This window comes from Scyliorhinus torazame, chromosome 11 (assembly GCF_047496885.1).
Source record: "Scyliorhinus torazame isolate Kashiwa2021f chromosome 11, sScyTor2.1, whole genome shotgun sequence".
Taxonomy (NCBI): Eukaryota; Metazoa; Chordata; class Chondrichthyes; order Carcharhiniformes; family Scyliorhinidae; genus Scyliorhinus; species Scyliorhinus torazame.
In genome coordinates this window covers 68,836,325-68,856,201 of record NC_092717.1, presented here as the reverse complement: position 1 = coordinate 68,856,201, position 19,877 = coordinate 68,836,325, and the positions used below count along the sequence as shown (strand labels likewise).

At 46.6% G+C, this 19,877-nt stretch overlaps 1 protein-coding gene across 1 annotated transcript in view; it reads right to left on the bottom strand.

Annotated features, from left to right (window-relative positions):
• LOC140385324 (collagen alpha-1(XV) chain-like) overlaps window positions 1-19,877 on the bottom strand; it is a 531,657-nt gene that overhangs the window by 68,450 nt on the left and 443,330 nt on the right. Inside the window, 8 exon segments of the mRNA XM_072467384.1 lie at window positions 880-1,077; window positions 2,190-2,231; window positions 2,327-2,386; window positions 2,469-2,597; window positions 8,987-9,051; window positions 9,262-9,406; window positions 18,359-18,487; window positions 19,785-19,813. Of these exon segments, the coding sequence (XP_072323485.1) occupies window positions 880-1,077; window positions 2,190-2,231; window positions 2,327-2,386; window positions 2,469-2,597; window positions 8,987-9,051; window positions 9,262-9,406; window positions 18,359-18,487; window positions 19,785-19,813 (797 nt within the window).

Sequence of the window (19,877 nt, the reverse complement as noted above, 5' to 3'; positions counted from 1 at the left end):
GAGACATTCCAATTAGTTCCTTATTTATGTTAAGTATACAACAGCAGCTAAACGTATAACACCTGATAGAGGTCTACAAGTTTATGAGAGGCATGGGTAGAGTAGATTGGCTGGCACTCTTTCCCAGGGTGGAGGGGTCAGTCACCAAGGGGCATATATTTAAGGTCCGTGAGTTTAGAGGAGATGTGTGAGGCAGGTTATTTACACAGAGGGTGGTGAGTGTCTGGAACGCGTTGCCAGGAGAGGTTGTGGAAGCAGATACGTTAACGCCATTCAAAAGGCACCTCGACAAATACATGGATAGGATGGGTATAGAGGGATACGACACTAGGAAGTGCTGAGGGTTCTGGCCAAGGGTGGTATCATGATCGCTACAGGCTTGGAGGGCCGAAGGGCCTGTTCCTGTGCTGTATTGTTCTTTGTTAACACCCACCCATCCCAGGAGCTCCTGCTGCCATCTTGGGCCTGATTTTAACCCTGTGCGTGGATAGATTTTGAATTAGTTAAAATCAGGCCCTATGATCAATAAATCTATATTTTTTGTATTTGTTCATGGGATGTGGGCACTTCTGGCTAGGTCAACATTGACTGCCCATCCCTAATTACCCTCCAGAAGGTGAGGAGAACTATAACCTACAATAAGGTAAAGAAGAAAATTCCTCATTGACTCCCTCAGGCAGCAATGAAAAGGATTTGAGAACTTCTTTGAAATGCTAAGTTATTCTTGAGATCACCATCTCTAATTATGTGTCAATGAGCTCAAATAAATTTGAAAATAAATATTTTTCAGTAAATGTAAACATCACTTTTTCCCCTTAATATGTATAATGTTACTTTGGTTACAGTGAGTCAAATATGTATTCAAGGGTATGCGCTTACCTTTAAGTTGACAATTGGCATGTTTAATCTGTCAACTTTCCTCACCACTGTGTATAAATCCTGTAGCTGAGAGGAAAGAAAGGCTCGGTACGTTGCAATTGAGCCCATCGCTCGAGCTTGCTGGAAGCATTGCAAATCAGCCCCGCGTATACCCCGCATGTTGCCAGACAGGGGCGTGTTTAAGGCGACCAAGTGTAACTTAGGAAACAGGAAAAAATGTTTGAGTTAAAATATGCAATAGTAAATCCCTGACCCAAAGAAGTGACCAACAATCTCTCAAAAATAAGCACGTTTTTTCACTTTGCCTTAAGTCGCACTGAAGTCTGTTTTCAAGCTAGTGCTTCCTGTGAAACACAAAGGTGTGGCTCTTCCTCGGGGATTTCTCCATAGCAATGAAATGATCTAAACCACTATCTACACACCAATCCCTGGGGATTTCACCACCTTGTGCCAGGTTTTGGCAGAATATTGAGAGGGCACTATCCTTTGTGAACTTGAAACTATTACACACAAACTTCACTCTCATGAGTAAAGCAAACCTGGCAGCTAACTCCATACAGTGACGTGACTGAATCAAAGAAGGATCATTTACCCAAAGACACATTGCTGTTGGGAAAGCCCCATGCTGCCAATCAAGCATAGCATGTAACCAAAGCCTCTTCCATGATTTCCTATCTGGATCCTCTGATCCTCAATATATTTGGCTCTGGAAATAAAAGTGAAGTGTCCCGAGAAGGGTCACATCTCGTGGTAAGCTGTGAGTGATGGATCAGTTTGAGGATGTAAGATTAATGGGCGGCATGGTAGCACAGTGGTTAGCAATGTTGCTTCACAGCACCAGGCTCCCAGGTTCGATTCCCGGCTTGGGTCACTGTCTGTGTGGAGGCTGCACGTTCGCCCTGTGTCTGCGTGGGTTTCCCCCGGGTGCGCTGGCTTCCTCCAAAGGTGTGCTGTTAGGTAATTCGGAGATTCTGAATTCTCCAAGTACCCGAACAGGAACAGGAATGTGGCGACTAGAGGATTTTCACAGTAACTTCAGTGTTAATGTAAGCCTGCTTATGATAATAATAAAGATTATATTAGATATTATATTATAATTATCAATCTCAACTATGTTGTCGGTCATTATTGATGTGTCTGTAGGTTGACTTGTTCATTGAGTAGGTACTATAACATCCACAATGAGCGGATGTTAACCTCCTCTCCATTTTCTGTGCTGTGACACATTGAATCAGCTATCGGTCAATTTTCGGAATTACAACCGATTTCTAGCACTCTGAGCGGCAACGTCAAGAAATAAATAAACTTACCGCTGGCTTCTGATCATTTATTGTTGGGAATGTGTTTGATGCCTGGTGTACAAAAAGAAACACACACAAGTCATAAACATAGGAGGGTTCCCTTGTTTCATTATAACTTAAAGGGCAAGTTAGAAGTTTGTACTTACTGAGATAGCGTTAAATGAACGGACTGGTTCATCCGCGGGAGCAGGAATGAGATCACCAAGCTGGTAACAGAATCACAAAAAACGACTTCAAACACTTATCTAACAAAAACTTGAGAATTGGAGTTCTGAATTAGAAACTTACCTGGAGCTTTCTCCAACCATTGTAAACTCGAATGTAAAGGTCACCCCGATCTGTTATGTAGCCCATGGAACCTTCAGACACTGAATAGGTTGACTTGTGCATAAGTTCCATGTTGTTGAACACTCTCACCTATTCAGCACATGAAAGAAACAAGGTTAGATACAGTCCACCATAGTAAATAAAATTATCTTGTAAGATGGAACTTAAATAAGAGAATCTTTAGGGAATTAAAGATAATTTCATTGAAGTTTCTTGATAATAATACTACAAAGGAGGCGGCAGTGGTTAGCACTGCTGCCACACTGCACCGAGGACCCGGGTTTGATCCCGACCCTGGGTCACTGTCATAGAATCATAGAAGTTTACAGCATGGAAACAGGCCCTTCGGCCCAACCAGTCCATGCCGCCCAGTTTTTACCATTAAGCTAGTCCCAGTTGCCCGCACTTGGCCCATAACCCTCTATACCCATCTTACCCATGTAACTATCTAAATGCTTTTTAAAAGACACAATCGTACCCGCCTCTACTACTACCTCTGGCAGCACATTCCAGACACTCACTACCCTCTGAGTGAAGAAATTGCCCCTCTGGGCCCTTCTGAATCTCTCCCCTCTCACCTTAAACCTATGCCCTCTAGTTTTAGACTCCCCTACCTTTGGGAAAAGATGTTGACTATCTACCTTATCTATGCCCCTCATTATTTTATAGACCTCTATAAGATCACCCCTAAGCCTCCTACGCTGCAGGGAAAAAAGTCCCAGTCTATCCAGCCTCTCCTTATAACTCAAACCATCAAGTCCCGGTAACATCCTAGTAAATCTTTTCTGCACTCTTTCTAGTTTAATAATATCCTTTCTATAATAGGGTGACCAGAACTGCACACAGTATTCCAAGTGTGGCCGTACCAATGTCTTGTACAACTTCAACAAGACGTCCCAACTCCTGTATTCAATGTTCTGACCAATGAAACCAAGCATGCCGAATGCCTTCTTCACCACCCTGTCCACCTGCGACTCCACCTTCAAGGAGCTATGAACCTGTACTCCTAGATCTCTTTGTTCTATAACTTTCCCCAACGCCATACCATTAACTGAGTAGGTCCTGGCCTGATTCGATCTGCCAAAATGCATCACCTCACATTTATCTAAATTAAACTCCATCTGCCATTCGTCGGCCCACTGGCCTAATTGATCAAGATCCCGTTGCAATCCTAGATAACCTTCTTCACTATCCACTGTGCCACCAATCTTGGTGTCATCTGCAAACTTACTAACCATGCCTCCTAAATTCTCATCCAAATCATTAATATAAATCACAAATAACAGTGGACCCAGCACCGATCCCTGAGGCACACCACTGGTCACAGGCCTCCAGTTTGAAAAACAACCCTCTACAACCACCTGTCGTCCAGCCAATTTTGAATCCAATTGGCAACCTCACCCTGGATCCCGTGAGCTTTAACCTTCTGCAACAACCTACCATGCGGTACCCTGTCAAAGGCTTTGCTATAGTCCATGTAGACAACGTCTACTGCACTGCCCTCATCTACCTTCTTGGTCACCCCCTCAAAAAACTCAATCAAATTTGTGAGACATGATTTTCCACACACAAAGCTATGCTGACTGCCCCGAATCAGTCTCTCAGAATCCTGTCTCTCAGAATACCTTCCAGCAACTTACCTACTACAGACGTTAGGCTCACCGGTCTGTAGTTCCCAGGCTTTTCCCTGCTGCCCTTCTTAAACAAGGGCACAACATTCGCCACTCTACAATCTTCAGGCACCTCACCTGTGGCTGCCGATGATTCAAATATCTCTGTTAGGGAACCCGCAATTTCCTCCGTAGCCTCACACAACATCCTGGGATACATTTCATCAGGTCCCGGGGATTTATCTACCTTGATGCGCTTTAAGACTTCCAGCACCTCCTCCTCTGTAATATGCACACTTCTCAAGACATCACTATTTATTTCCCTTAGTTTCCTAACATCCATGCCTTTCTCCACCGTGAATACCGATGAGAAATATTCATTCAGGATCTCACCCAACTCTTGTGGCTCTGCACATAGATGTCCTTGTTGACCCTTATGAGGCCCTACTCTGTCCCTAGTTACTCTTTTTCCCTTTATGTATCTGTAGAAGCTCTTTGGATTCTCCTTTGCATTATTTGCCAAAGCAATTTCATGTCCCCTTTTTGCCCTCCTGATTTCCCTCTTAACTCTATTTCGACAATCTCTATACTCTTCAAGGGATCCACTTGATCCCAGTTGTTTATGTACGTCATATGCCTCCTTCTTCTTTTTGACCAGAGTCTCAATATCTCGAGTCATCCAGGGTTCCCTACTTCTACCAGCCTTGCCCTTCACTCTAAAGGGAATGTGCTTACCCTGCACCCTGGTTAACACATTTTTAAAAGCCACTCATTTACCAGCCGTCCCTTTGCCTGCCAACATGTGGAGTTTGCACATTCTCCCCCATGTCTGCGTGGGCTCACCTCCAAAACACAAAGATGTGCAAGATAGGTGGATTGGCCACACTAAATCGCCCCTTAATTGAAAAAAATGAATTGGGTACTCTAAATTTATATTTAAAAAAATTAAAGAAAAAGAACAGCCATAAGGGATTTTGATCATAGAAGGAATGAGTTGTTGACACAAAAAGAAGCCATTTTGAAGCGTTATCACAAAAAGAAAATTAAAAATATTTGAGTGTGGAAAATGAACTTAAAAATTAAGATAAAAGCAAATTACTGAATCTGAAACAAAAACGGAAAATACTGGACAATCTCAGCAGGTCTGAGAGCGTCTGTGGAGAGAAGGGAGCGGCCGTTTCGAGTGTGGATGATGGGAACTAATGTTTCAAGTCTCATCGAATTTACAATGCAGAAGGAGGCACTGCCCTTGGAAAGCGCACCCTACTCAAGCCCACGCCTCAACCCTATCTCCGTAACCTAGTAACCCTACCTAACCCTTTGGATACTAAGGGGCAATTTAGTATGGCCAATCCACCTAAGCTGCCCATCTTTGGAATGTGGGAGGAAACCGGAGCACCCGGAGGAAACCCATGCAGACACGGGGAGAATGTGCAGACTCCGCACAGACAGTGACCCAAGTCGGGAATTGAACCAGGACCCTGGTGTCGTGAAGCAACAGCGCTAACCACTGTGCTACCATGCCGCCCAAAGTTTTGACAAAGAGTCATCTGGACTTGAAACGTTCACTCCCACCTCTCTCACAGATGCTGTCAGACCTGCTGAGATTGTCCAGCATTTTCTGTATTTGTCAAAAATTAAGATACCCCCTACAGTTAATGAAGGAGACAATTGCATTTTGAACCTGACTGAAATATTCTTTGTAGAGTTTACAAATGAGAAATGTACAGACATGTGGGACAATAAGGTTCAAGAGCTGAAATTGGACGAGTGTTTTTGAAGACTGGGCTTGAAAATTCACCTGTTCACAACAATGAGGAATCTTCTCTGTAGATGGAATTTTGGACTATAATCATTGCAAGTAGAAAATCAAGGGTGGGCAAATGAAGATTTGACCTCTGATAATAGCTGGAGCTGAGGAAAATTTGCCTGAGGATTGTGGAATACTTACGTGTGGTCCCAACTGAAGTAAATAACTTTAAGATTAATGTGTCTTACAGAGGATTCTTGGGGCAAGTAATAAGTAAACCCAAGTGTTAATTTAATCGTATTTGCTTTGTTTAATTTTTAAAAATGCAACAAAGTTTGATTGGTTAATAAAAAGTCGAATCTTGTGGCGTAGTTCTATTGGCTAAAACATGTTTTTTGGATTTCTTTTTGATATATTATAATCCCTAGCCAGATCGTAGCAACCGCTATAAAATAAAGCAGATGGGATCCTGGGCTTTATAAACAGAGGTACAGGGCAGACTCTTGTGACAGTGATGTGGTTCTCAGCCACAGACTTGAGAGCCAGCGAGACCTCCCATGTTGCCTCTTTCGAGAAGACCTGCCATTTCTGTGTCCCTCAAGCAGTTAACAGGCCAGCGACAGACCGTCCTTGGAATCAAGGACTCCATCAGCAATGCCACCCTGGCTGCTGTCAGGACTACACCCGCCTGAGGCCTCAGATCGAGGAGGGACACACACATAACTTAGGAAAGGGGTGGCAGGTTGGAGATTGTGGGAAGGAGAGTTGGCAGCAAGGACAAGATGTGATTTTTAACTCCTCCATCCCCCTCAGTCAAGCCTCCCTCCCTGGCAGTTCATAATCAAACATGGCAAGCTCCTCACCCGCCACTGGGTTTATGCAAGCAGTGGTGGATGAAGTCCTACTTTATTGCTTCAACTGGTAGTGGGGTGGGAATGGCGTCCACAAACCTTCTTGCCATGGACTGAAATAAGGTGTATGTGGGAAGGTGACAGGGTTCCCACCCACCACTTTCCTGCCTGATTAAATGCCCCCATTCCCTCTACACCAAACTTACTCACAGAGTGAAAAAGCAAGGAAGCTATCTGAAACCTTTGTAAAAATCTGGTCAGCTTCCAATTGGAGCATTAGCCCATTCCGCGTACTGCATCATAATGGGGATATTATGGCCGTGGAGAGATTGCTGACAAGATTTAAATAGAATAATAGCAGGGCCTAAATTTTCATGTTTGGGATAATTCCTGGCACTGCAAACCCAATTGGCAAAAAGTGCCGGGATGGTTTGATAGTTGGCCAATAGATGCCGGGTGGCATTGATCAGGCGTCAACACGGCTAATTGGCTTCTTAAACTCCCTTAACCACGTGAGACTGGGTACTGCCCATTGTGGGCGGGATCCAGATCGCAACTTTTTGTGAGATCTGATTAGATCTCACAAGGTGTAATGGCCATCGGGAATCCCGGAGGGGGGCTGCCTCTCCTGGGATCTACTGGCCGCGTTCCGCTCCAATTCCGGCGGACGCAGACGGTAAATCGTGCCCGTAATCATTTTTTGGGCTTGGGGAGGTTCTCACTGTCAAGCCCATACTTAGAAATGTTTTCAACAGTGGGGAGCTGAAGTCGCTGGGGAGACTGGCTCCTCAGGGATCAGGGCGCCATTTTGAAAGTGTGCCAGATCTCTGTGTGGACCTGAGGTCCACCCACAATCCCCACCAACAGGTAGTGTCACCCCCCCGCACACATGGGTGTCTTGTTATGCTCTAGGCATAGCATAAGCGGCCTCCTTGTGGTGCACTTGACAAAGGAAGGTTCAGACGTGGAGATAACTTCAACACGTTTGTTAAACTATTTACACTTCTCCTACTCGGGTTCGCCACTACTGCTAATCCTTCTATAGCTACTCAGACTGACGAACCAGTCTGCTACAATCCACGTGGTGGGTGTAATATTGAATCAACCCTGTGTCCCTCCTCACTGACTGTCTCCACTGGAAAGAGGAAGATCATGTGTATTGTGTCCTTTATATATGGGTTGGTGTAATGTCCTCCTGTGGTCGTGTCACCTCGGTGTGTATCGTGAATGCCCATTGGTCGTGTCCTATCTAACTGTTCTATTGGTTGAGTGTCTGTGTGTCATGTCTCTGGTGCTCCCTCTCATGCCTAGCTAGTCTACATGTATTTACATTAACCCCTTGTGTCTTTACAGTGATGCATATCACCACAATGGGCAATACCCCCTCCCCCCCCGCCCCCCCCCCCCCCCCCCAAGTGAGGACACCTCACTGAGGGTCCCCTCCCCATTCAGGCCACCCCACCCCCTTTTTCCCCACCCTTTCACGACCCCCACCCTTCACCGCGCCCAATCTTTATTAGGCCCCTTCATGCCCACCCTTCACCCGCCCACCCTACATACCCCACCTCATTCCCCCTTTCCATGCGCATGGGCCCTCTCAGGCCCAGACACTCACCAGTACCATCTGCCATCCTGGCACCGTGCCGGTGCCTCTGTCAGCGCCACCCGGGCACCTTGGGTGCCCGGGTGGCACTGCCAAGGTCCCAGGCTGGCAGTGTCAAGGTGCTCTGTCTCCAACCACTCATGGTTTTCAATGGCCTGGGAAACCCCCAAGGTGCCATTAGGCCTGATTCACGAAGACTAAACAGCGGCAGGTCCAGGCACACTGGCGAGGCCATTAGTTCCTGGGCCCGAAGAGAATCCAGTGCAGACATATTTAAATAAGCCTAATGGTGAGATCCAGATTGCAACGTCTCACGAGGTTCGGTGAATCTCGCGAGACTTCTCAAACGTCGAAAATCTCGTGAGAGGCCTCTTGCAAGATTCATCGGTCACATTGCGCCACCTCTCTGTTTCTCTCCACATATGCTGCCAGACCTTCTGAATTTATCCAACATTTTCTGTTTTTATTTGCAATTCTATGCTCCTGGCTCAGAACCTGGCTCATAAATGTTGGTAAGTCATGGTTCCTGCTCTCCAATCATTTTCTTCTTTTTCCACTTGAATGAACTGTACTCTTACGGACACAGAAGTCACACACTCCACCGCTCGCTATTATTGTTTGTGCTGTTTAGTTCACCATCATTTGTTGTTGCTCCTTTAACTTACTGCACTGCCAATGCCTCCTTGTCCTGGTGGTCCTGCTGGTCCGGGAGGTCCGGGAAGTGCAACAGCTGCAAAGAACCCATATACAAAGTGAAAATTGGTTTTCTGTTAGGAAATGTGCAGTGTTGCAGCAAGGAGTTCAACTGGTGTTTTAAAACTTCTCAGAGTTAACAGTGGTCATAAACTGGCACTCATGCATCAAGGCCTTTTGTGGATACCAGCAGATCTTGAATTTTCAATTCCAATAATTACCAACAAACACTTCAGTGTGGGCTCACCTGATCCGAAGATTCCTGGAATTCCTGGAGGTCCAGGGGGCCCAGGTCGACCTCTTGCACCCACAATACCATAGCCCGGCGGTCCTGGAGGGCCAGGTATTCCTGGCGGCCCCAATGGTCCGACAATGGATTCACCCTTGGGTCCCTGTGAGGAGGAAGAAAGTGGAACACGGTTAAGAAAATTGTGGGAGGCACTGAAGGTGGTTGTTAGAGGGGAGATTAGTTCTTTCAAGGCACACCATCTCATTAGATGCGGAGAAGGCAGTTGATAGGGTGGAGTGGGGCTATTTGTTTGAGGTTTTGGGGAGGTTTGGCTTTGGGCTTAGATTTATATCTTGGATCCGGCTTTTGTCCAGTGCCCCCACTGCGAGCGTCTACTCAAACGCTCTAAATTCAAACTACTTCCAACTGAAGAGCGGCACGAAACAGGGGTGTCCACTGTCCCTGCTATTGTTTGCCTTGGTAATTGAGCCTCTGGGTATTGAGGCCATCTATGAAGTGGAAGGGGACAGAGAGAGGGAGGGGAGCACAGGGTGTCATAATATGCGGATGACTTGCTGCTGTGTGTGATGGACCCTCTCTCTAGTGCAGAGGAGATAATAAGAACATAAGAACTAGGAGCAAGAGTAGCCATCTGGCCTCTCGAGCCTGCTCCGCCATTCAATGAGATCATGGCTGATCTTTTGTGGGCTCAGCTCCACTTTCCGGCCCGAACACCATAACCCTTAATCCCTTTATTCTTCAAAAAACGATCTATCTTTATCTTAAAAACATTTAATGAAGGAGCTTCACTGGGCAAGGAATTCCATAGATTCACAACCCTTTGGGTGAAGAAGTTCCTCCTAAACTCAGTCCTAAATCTACTTCCCCTTATTTTGAGGCTATGCCCTCTAGTTCTGCTTTCACTCGCCAGTGGAAACAACTTGCCCGCATCTATCCTATCTATTCCCTTCATAATCTTATATGTTTCTATAAGATCCCCCCTCATCCTTCTAAATTCCAACGAGTACAGTCCCAGTCTACTCAACCTCTCCTCGTAATCCAACCCTTCAGCTCTGGGATTAACCTAGTGAATCTCCTCTGCACACCCTCCAGTGCCAGTACTTCCTTTCTCAATCAAGGAGACCAAAACTGAACACAATACTCCAGGTGTGGCCTCACTAACACCTTATACAATTGCAGCATAACCTCCCTAGTTTTAAACTCCATCCCTCTAGCAATGAAGAACAAAATTCCATTTGCCTTCTTAATCACCCGTTGCACCTGTAAACTAACTTTTTGCGACTCATGCACTAGCACACCCAGGTCTCTCTGCACAGCAGCATGTTTTAATATTTTATCATTTAAATAATAATCCCTTTTGCTGTTATTCCTACCAAATTGGATAACCTCACATTTGTCAACATTGTATTCCATCTGCCAGACCCTAGCCCATTCACTTAGCCTATCCAAATCCCTCTGCAGACTTCCGGTATCCTCTGCACTTTTTGCTTTACCACTCATCTTAGTGTCGTCTGCAAACTTGGACACATTGCCCTTGGTCCCCAACTCCAAATCATCTAGGTAAATTGTGAACAATTGTGGGCCCAACACTGATCCCTGAGGGACACCACTAGCTACTGATTGCCAACCAGAGAAACACCCATTAACCCCCACTCTTTGCTTTCTATTAATTAACCAATCCTACTACTTTCCCCTTAATGCCATGCATCTTTATCTTATGCAGCAACCTTTTGTGAAATGAAATGAAAATCGCTTATTGTCACAAGTAGGCTTCAAATGACGTTACTGTGAAAAGCCCCTAGTCGCCACATTCCAGCGCCTGTTCGGGGAGGCTGGTACGGGAACCGTGGCACCTGGTCAAAGGCTTTCTGGAAATCCAGATATACCACATCCATTGGCTCCCCATTATCTACCGCACTGGTAATGTCCTCAAAAAATTCCACTAAATTAGTTAGGCACGACCTGCCCTTTATGAACCCATGCTGCGTCTGCCCAATGGGACAATTTCCACCCAGATGCCTCGTTATTTCTCCCTTGATGATAGATTCCAGCATCTTCCTTACTATCGAAGTTAAGCTCACTGGCCTATAATTACCCGCTTTCTGCCTACCTCCTTTTTTAAACAGTGGTGTCACGTTTGCTAATTTCCAATCAGCCGGGACCACCCCAGAGTCTAGTGAATTTTGGTAAATTATCACTAGTGCATTTGCAATTTCCCTAGCCATCTCTTTTAGCACTCTGGGATGCATTCCATCAGGGCCAGGAGACTTGTCTACCTTTAGCCCCATTAGCTTGCCCATCACTACCTCCTTAGTAATAACAATCCTCTCAAGGTCCTCACCTGTCATAGCCTCATTTCTATCAGTCACTGGCATGTTATTTGTGTCTTCCGGCTGTGAAGACCGACCCAAAAAACCTGTTCAGTTCCTCAGCCATTTCCTTCTCATCCTCGAAAGGACCAATATTTACCTTAGCCACTCTTTTTTGTTTTATATATTTGTAGAAACTTTTACTATCTGTTTTTATATTCTGAGCAAGCTTACTCTCATAATCTATCTTACTCTTCTTTATAGCTTTTTTAGTAGCTTTCTGTTGCCCCCTAAAGATTTCCCAGTCCTCCAGTCTCCCACTAATCTTTGCCACTTTGTATGCTTTTTCCTTTAATTTGATACTCTCCCTTATTTCCGAACATATCCACGGTCGATTTTCCCTCTTTCTACCGTCCTTCCTTTTTGTTAGTATAAACCTTTGCTGAGCACTGTGAAAAATTGCTTGGAAGGTTCTCCACTGTTCCTCAACTGTTTCACCATAAAGTCTTTGAACCCAGTCTACCTTAGCTAGTTCTTCTCTCATCCCATTGTAATCTCCTTTGTTTAAGCACAAAACACTAGTGTTTGATTTTACCTTCTCACCCTCCATCTGTATTTTAAATTCCACCATATTGTGATCGCTCCTTCCGAGAGGATCCCTAACTATGAGATCATGAATCAATCCTGTCCCATTACACAGGACCAGATCTAGAACCGCTTGTTCCCTCGTAGGTTCCATTACATACTGTTCTAGGAAACTATCGCAGATACATTCTATAAACTCCTCCTCAAGGCTGCCTTGACCGACCTGGTTAAACCAATCGACATGTAAATTAAAATCCCCCATGATAACTGCTGTACCATTTCTACATGCATCTGTTATTTCTTTGTTTATTGCCTGCCCCACCATAATGTTACTATTTGGTGGCCTATAGACTACTCCTATCAGTGACTTTTTCGCCTTACTATCCCTGATTTCCACCCAAATGGATTCAACCTTATCCTCCATAGCACCGATGTCATCCCTTACTATTGTCCGGATGTCATCCTTAAATTACAGAGTTACATCCTTACCACCCACTCTGTCCTTCTGAATAGTTTGATACCCTCAGATATTTAACTCCCAGTCGTGACCATCCTTTAACCATGTTTCAGTAATGGCCACAAAATCATAGTTGTTCACGATGATTTTCGCCATCAGCTCATTTACCTTATTCCGAATACTACGAGCATTCAGGTAAAGTACACTTATGTTGGCTTTTTTACCTCTATTTTGAATCTTAACACCTCGATCAGTAACCTCTCCTAAGTTATATTTCCTCTTGACTTTTCTCCTAATTTTCCTTGTCGTTGAACCCATATCTTCATGTAACAACCTGCCGCGTCGCTTACCATTAATGTTTTTACTTCCCGTTTTATTCCTTTCAGTATTACTGGGCTTATTCACTGAGCTCCCCTCAGTCACTGTACCTTGTACTGTTGCCCTTTTTCATTTTTGACTATGGCTTCTCTGCCTTACACTTTCCCTCTTACTGCCTTTTGTTTCTGTCCCTGTTTTACTACCTTCCAACTTCCTGCATCGGTTCCCATCCCCCTGCCACATTAGTTTAAACCCTGCCCAACAGCTCTCGCAAACACGTCCCCTGGGACATTGGTTCCAGTCCTGCCCATAATGAAGCTACTTGAGAGGTTTGGCTCCTTTTCGTGGCACAAATTGAACCTGGGTAAAATGAATGCTTTCCGGTGAATCTTCCAGTGAGGGGTGTCAACTTGGGGAAGTTTCCACTCGGCCAGGTCCAGTTTTCGTTATCCCCATCATTAGAGAATCCCGCCCGATGTGTCTCAAGTGAGTTGTTCATGTCAGACAAAATGCTCCTTCCCTTTCACTGACCACATGTCCCTTGTCTTGCAGGATCCCCATCTTTTGGGGCTGGGCCATCCGGAGCCATTCACCCCGCCACCAAGAGATTAGGTCACCATCGAGGCGTCACAGCTATGACCTGCACCTTCCACCAGCACAGAGACGTGCACCTCGGTGGCCGCCATTTGTGGACAGGCTTCTGGGGCACAATCTGGTGAGTACCACACAGTTGCTTATGCACATCAGGTGGAGGCAAGAGGTCTGCTGTATCCCAGAGGCAGTCAGAGGTCTGCTGTATCCCAGGACACAGCTGGGTCCCAGTCAGATGCCGAGCCTCTGGACAAGATTATTCCAGAACTGAAGCAGATGATAGGACGGAGCCGTGACATTGTGGAGGGGATGTCAGCGACATTCCAGCGAGTGCGCAGCTAATTGGAGGAGGCCCAAAGGCGATGGGCACAGGAGATGGTGCCAACAATTCATGGCATTGAGGCCAACACTGCTAGGCTGGCAACCGCAGGGGAAAACCACCTATGGTCATGAGGATAACCCAGTGCTGAAGCCCAATGCGTGCGCGTTTGACTGTTGGCTGCTGCCTCCGTGATGCTGACGCTTCTAGAATTCAGGCACAGTGTTCAGTCTTCAAAGTTTGATTGAAAGGTTATAATAATAATCTTTATTAGTGTCACAAGTAGGCTTACATTAACACTGTAATTTCATAGAATCTACAGTGCAGAAGGAGGCCATTTGGCCCCTCGAGTCTGCACCGGCTCTTGGAAAAAGAATCCTACCCAAGACCACACCTCCACCCTATCCCCATAACCCAGTAACCCCACCCAACATGAAGGGCAATTTTGGACACTAAGCAATTTATCATGGCCAATCCATCTAACCTGCACATCTTTGGACTGTGGGAGGAAAGCGGAGCACCCGGAGGAAACCCACGCACACACAGGGAGAACGTGCAGACGCCGCACAGACAGTGACCCAAGCCAGGAATCGAACCTAGAACCCTGGAGCTGTGAAGCAATTGTGCAAACCACTATGCTACCGTGCTGTCTAATGAAGTTACTGTGAAAATTCCCTAGTCGGCAAACTCCGGCGCCTGTTCGGGTACACAGAGGGAGAATTCAGAATGTCCAATTCATCTAACAGCACGTCTTTCGGGACTTATGGGAGGAAACCGAAACACCCGGAGGAAACCCACGGAGACACGGAGAGAACATGCAGACTCCGCACAGAGAGTGACCAAAGCCGTGAATCGAACCTGGGACCCTGGCGCTGTGAAGCAACAGTGCTAACACGTGTATCATGCCGCCCATAACCAAAATCACCATCTGAAACATGGCACATGTACCCACTTGTACCGACGAGAAGCCACTTGCGAATATTCTGTTTATTGAACGGTCAACAGTAACAAAGGATTGAAAGTCCACTACTTAACATTCCACATATCACACTAACCATTAAACAACAAGGAAACATCACTGTTCCATATTGGTATCAATACAAACCCTTATCAGCTAATTTTCACAAAAGAAACACATGGGGAGCGATTCACACGACGCCACTCCGACGCCGGCGCCGATTCTCCGGTCACCGGAGAATTGGCGCCGGCGCGGTTGGCACGGCGCCGGTCGGGGGCCTCTCTACACAGCCCCCTCCCGGCGATTCTCCACTCAGGATGGGCCGAGACAGGATCACAAGTGAACGGCGCCGGCGGCACCTCGGCGTGCATGCTGCGGAGGGTGGCTTGGTGGGGGGTGGGGGGGGGGGGGGGCGGGGGGAATCCGACCCCGGGGGGGGGCCTCCACCGTGGCCTGGCCCGCGATCGGGGCCTACCGATTGGTGGGCTGGCTTCTCCTGGTGGTGCCTCTTTTACTACAGGCCCCTGTAGCTCTCTGCCATGTGACGTAGGGGCCGGCATGGAGAAGGCACGTAGCGCGCTTTCGCCGGTCGCAGCGCGCATTTGCAGACCCGCGGCGCCGGTTTGGTGCCGGTATCAGCAGCTGGAGCTGCGTGAGTCACTCCAGTGCAGTGCTGGCCCCCTGTACGGCGCAGGATCGCTGATCCTGGGGGCATGTTGACGCTGTCAGAAAATGCGACATCGTTTACAACGGCGTCAACAATTCTCTGGATCAGAGAATCTGCTCCTGGGGTGGGATTTTCCTGTAAATGATGCCGAAATCGGGAAATGCGATTAGGCAGAGAATAGCTTCGCGGCAGGCACCTCAAAAACGGCATCACTGCCTTTCACTCCGCTCGCAAGGTAGACACCATTTGCATATCATTCGTGGGCCCGACCCTGTAGTCTCCGGAGCCTCTGATAGGCCCAGATTCCGACGGCATGGTTAATTTGTGCTTTTAAATATCGTGAAACCAGCGTGGCGGCTTCAGAAGGAGAGCGAGGGGTACGGAAGGTGTCCAACATTGCCATAGTTTGCTGACAGTTATGCTGCTGGCTGGAAGCTTCTGCCATGGCTTGGGGGAGTAATGAGGGGTGGCCAGGAGGTGGGTTGTGGGGTCGGGGTGGACCGGCACGGAGCACCATTGCCGCAGCCAGCAAGGCAGCAATGTAGCTGCGCACACGCTGACTACCCGCTGTGAACTTAGTGCCACGGCCCGTCTGGGTAGGCCACCCCCACTGGGTGTCCTCTGGCCCCCAGTTGACCCATCAACTGTATGGGTGCACTCCAGCAGAACCAGTGCCATCATTTTGGCTGGGATGAGTGTGTGTGGGGAGTGAGGTGTCTATATGCGGTTGCAGCTTGTCAGCCTCCCGAGTGTCAATCATAGACCCGTTAGATCCCACACCATTAGAATCGATTGTGTTCCACGTGGCACCGGTGCTAGCACCTTAATAGTAGCAGAATTTGTGCAGGTGCGGTGCTGGTTTTTGTGTCGCGAAAGTCCACTGATTCTCCAGGATGGATTTGTCATTGGCCGACTCCGAAATCGCGAAATGCAATTGGGCGGAGCATAGCCTCCGACTCCAAAATCGCGGTATGCGCCAGTTTGACGCCACATCGGCACCCGAAAATGACGTAAGTGCATCGCTCGCTGCACGCCGTTTAAGCACAGATGGCATATCATTAGCGGGCCTGACCCTCTATTCTCCGCCGCCAAGTTATTTTTTTCCGCAATTTAGCGTGGCCAATCCACCTAACCTGCACATCTTTTGGGTTGTGGGGGTGAAACCCACGCAGACACAGGGAGAATGTGCAAACTCCACACGGACAGTGACCAAGGGCCGGGGTCGAACCCGGGTCCTCAGCACCATAGGCAGCAGTGCTAACCACTGTGCCAACATGCCTCTCCCAAAAGATTACAAAAAGGTAAAAAGTGAGGAACCTTTTGGTCTGCAAGATATTTCTGGGAGGACACAAAAAAAAGAAAATAAAGAACAGTTAAAAAGGAAATTGGAAAAAAATTATTTACAGAAATTTTGGCATAGAATCCATAAATTATTTCTAAAAGGTGTTCATGTAGATTGTGCCATCTCAGAGTTGATAGGCCAAATGGTTGTTTCCATGAACAAAGAACAATACAGCACAGGATCAGGCCCTTCGGCCCTCCAAGCCTGTACCAGTCATGATACCAACCTTTGCCAAAAGCCTCAGCACTTCCTTGTGCCGTATACCTCTTATACCCATCCTATCCATGTGTTTGTCAAGATGCCTTTTGAATGCCGTTAATGTATCTGTTTCCGCAACCACCCCGGCAACGCATTCCAGGCACTCACCACCCTCTGCGTAAAACATCTGCTTTGCACATCTCCTCTAAACTTTACTCCACGGACCTTAAACCTATACCCCCTGGTGACTGACACCTCCGCCCTGGGAGAGAGTGCCTGCCCATCCACTCTATCCATACCTCTCATAATCTTGTAGACCTCTATCAGGTCACCCCTCAACCTCCGTCTTTCTAATGAAAGCAGTCTGAGTCTATTCAGCCTCTCCACATAGCTGACACCCTCCAGACCAGGCAACATCCTGGTAAACCTCCTCAGCACCCTCTCCAAAGCCTCCACATCCTTCTGGTAGTGTGGTAACCAGAATTGTGCGCACTATTCCAAGTGCGGCCTTACCAAGGTTCTATATAACTGTAGCATGACTTGCCAGTTTTTATACTCGATGTCCCGTCCAATGAAGGCAAGCATTCCATATGCTTTCTTGCCTACCTTATCCACTTGTGTTGCCACCTTCAATGATCTGTGGACCTGCACGCCCAGATCTCTCTGAATTTCTATATTCCTAAGAGTTTTTGCCATTTACGGTATATTTGCCCTCTATGTTAGACCTACCAAATGCATTACCTCACATTTGTCCGGATTAAACTCCATTTGCCATTTCTCTGCTGAAGTCTCCAACCTAGCTTTGTCCTGCTGTATCTTCCGACAATCCTCAACACTATCTGCCACTCCACCAACCTTGGTGTCGTCCGCGAACTTACTAATCAGACCAGCTACATTTTCCTCCAAATCGCTTATGTACACTACAAACAACAGAGGCCCCAGCACCGATCCCTATGGAACGCCACTAGCCACAATCTTCCATTCAGAAAAACACCCTTCTACTGCTACCCTTTGCCTTCTGTTACCGAGCCAGTTCTTTATCCATCTTACCACCTCACCTCTGATCCCGTGTGACTTCACCTTTTGTACCAGTCTGCCATGAGGCATCTTGTCAAAGGCTTTACTGAAATCCACGTAAACACCATCCACTGCCCTCCCCCTCATCAATCATCTTTGTCATCTCCTCAAAAACTCGATCAACCTCCCCTTCTCAAAACCATGCTGTAACAATGTACGTTATCTCACAGGTACAGGGCATTTAACATATTTAATACTGTTAGGTTCTGTCATAATGTACATTTTACTGCATAACATTAAGGATAAGAATAGGTTTATTTTGAAACTACTTACCACTGGCCCAGGTCTCCCATGAGGTCCAATGGGCCCTGGGGGCCCAGGGGAATGTGACAGGAACAACCCGCTGCCTGATTCTCCCTTTTCCCCTTTTTGACCCATTGCACTAGAGTCTCCTTTTTCACCCTTTATAAGTCAAAAGACAAAAACATTTTAAGATGGTTACTAAAGATGAATGCAGTTTACAAACGAATGGTTGCAAACATCGAAATAACCCATAGTCAAACTGTCAAGTGACATCAAAGATGTGAAACTATTTCTACGTAGACAAAATCATTTTGTTTATGGCAAGACAAGCATATCGCAGAAAGCAGAAGGCATACATTCAAACAACATCACTAAGATTGGTAAACTTGTCGTTGTGGGGTCAGCACAGTGGGCAGGTATAGCCTGGATATACAGGCCTTGAATATTCTAAAGGTCCAGCAGGCACAAGTGGCTGGATTCTCCATCGGCAGGGTCCTCCATTTCGCCGACAGCGCACTCACGGCCGCGGATTTCCCGACGGCGTGGGAGTGCCCACAATGGGAAACCCCACTGGCCCACTGTCGGGATGGAGAATCCCGCTGCCCGTGGGGGCATGCCATACCAGAAAACGGGTGCGGCGGGGCGGAGAATCCCGCTGCCGGCAGGGGCACGCATCACCAGAAAATGGGTACGGCAGGACGGAAAATCCCGCCCATGGTCTTCCTCCAGTAGACTACAGAGGTCCACAACCATCTGCACCTTGGGGCACTGCTCTTCAGACAAGTTAAAAAAGATGATCCTCTGTAAAATGGGCGAGGCCTTCTCTTGCTTCTGCTGCTGTCTTCCCTGTGGCCCACTTTTTAAGCTCACACATCAAGGACCTAACTCCCTCTTGCTTTTACTCCAATAGCCAGCAGAAATAATTTACCTCTCATTTTTTAACCAAGGCATATCAAAAGCACAACCTTAAGCAGACAGTGATCCATGAATTGCAGGCACAATGAACAGAGGGATGCTTTTTTTACTCAGATCAAATTCCTTTGAACTTCAGCACAATGATTTTTTAGCAGCTTGGTGAACTTGCTGACCTGTGTGAAACCTATGATACACCACTTAAATAATATTGGGGTCCTAATTGCATCACAGGACCCTGATTTACATTCATTAGTCTCCCATCTCTGCGAGAGACTTGTCGAATCTAATCCTTACTACCCGTAACATTATGAGGCCAGGAATTCAATCGTTATGGGATGAATCCATTTTGAGGATTTAGCCCCATACCTGATCCTTTATTTGCGAGTTGGTGGTATTTTTAAAAAAGCACAAATCAATGACTCTTGCAATTCAGAGCTAAATGAACATTTCATGGCAAGACGAACATTCCTGTAGGTAATGAATACTAATCAAAACAGTGGTGTGGTTATAACATTTCATTGGAAAATAAATAGTTACTTACTTTCAGGCCAAAGTATGGTGAATAAGGACCTGAAAAAGTAAAAGTCGAAATGAAATTTGCTACCAAATTATAAAGAAAATGAGTAAATATTTT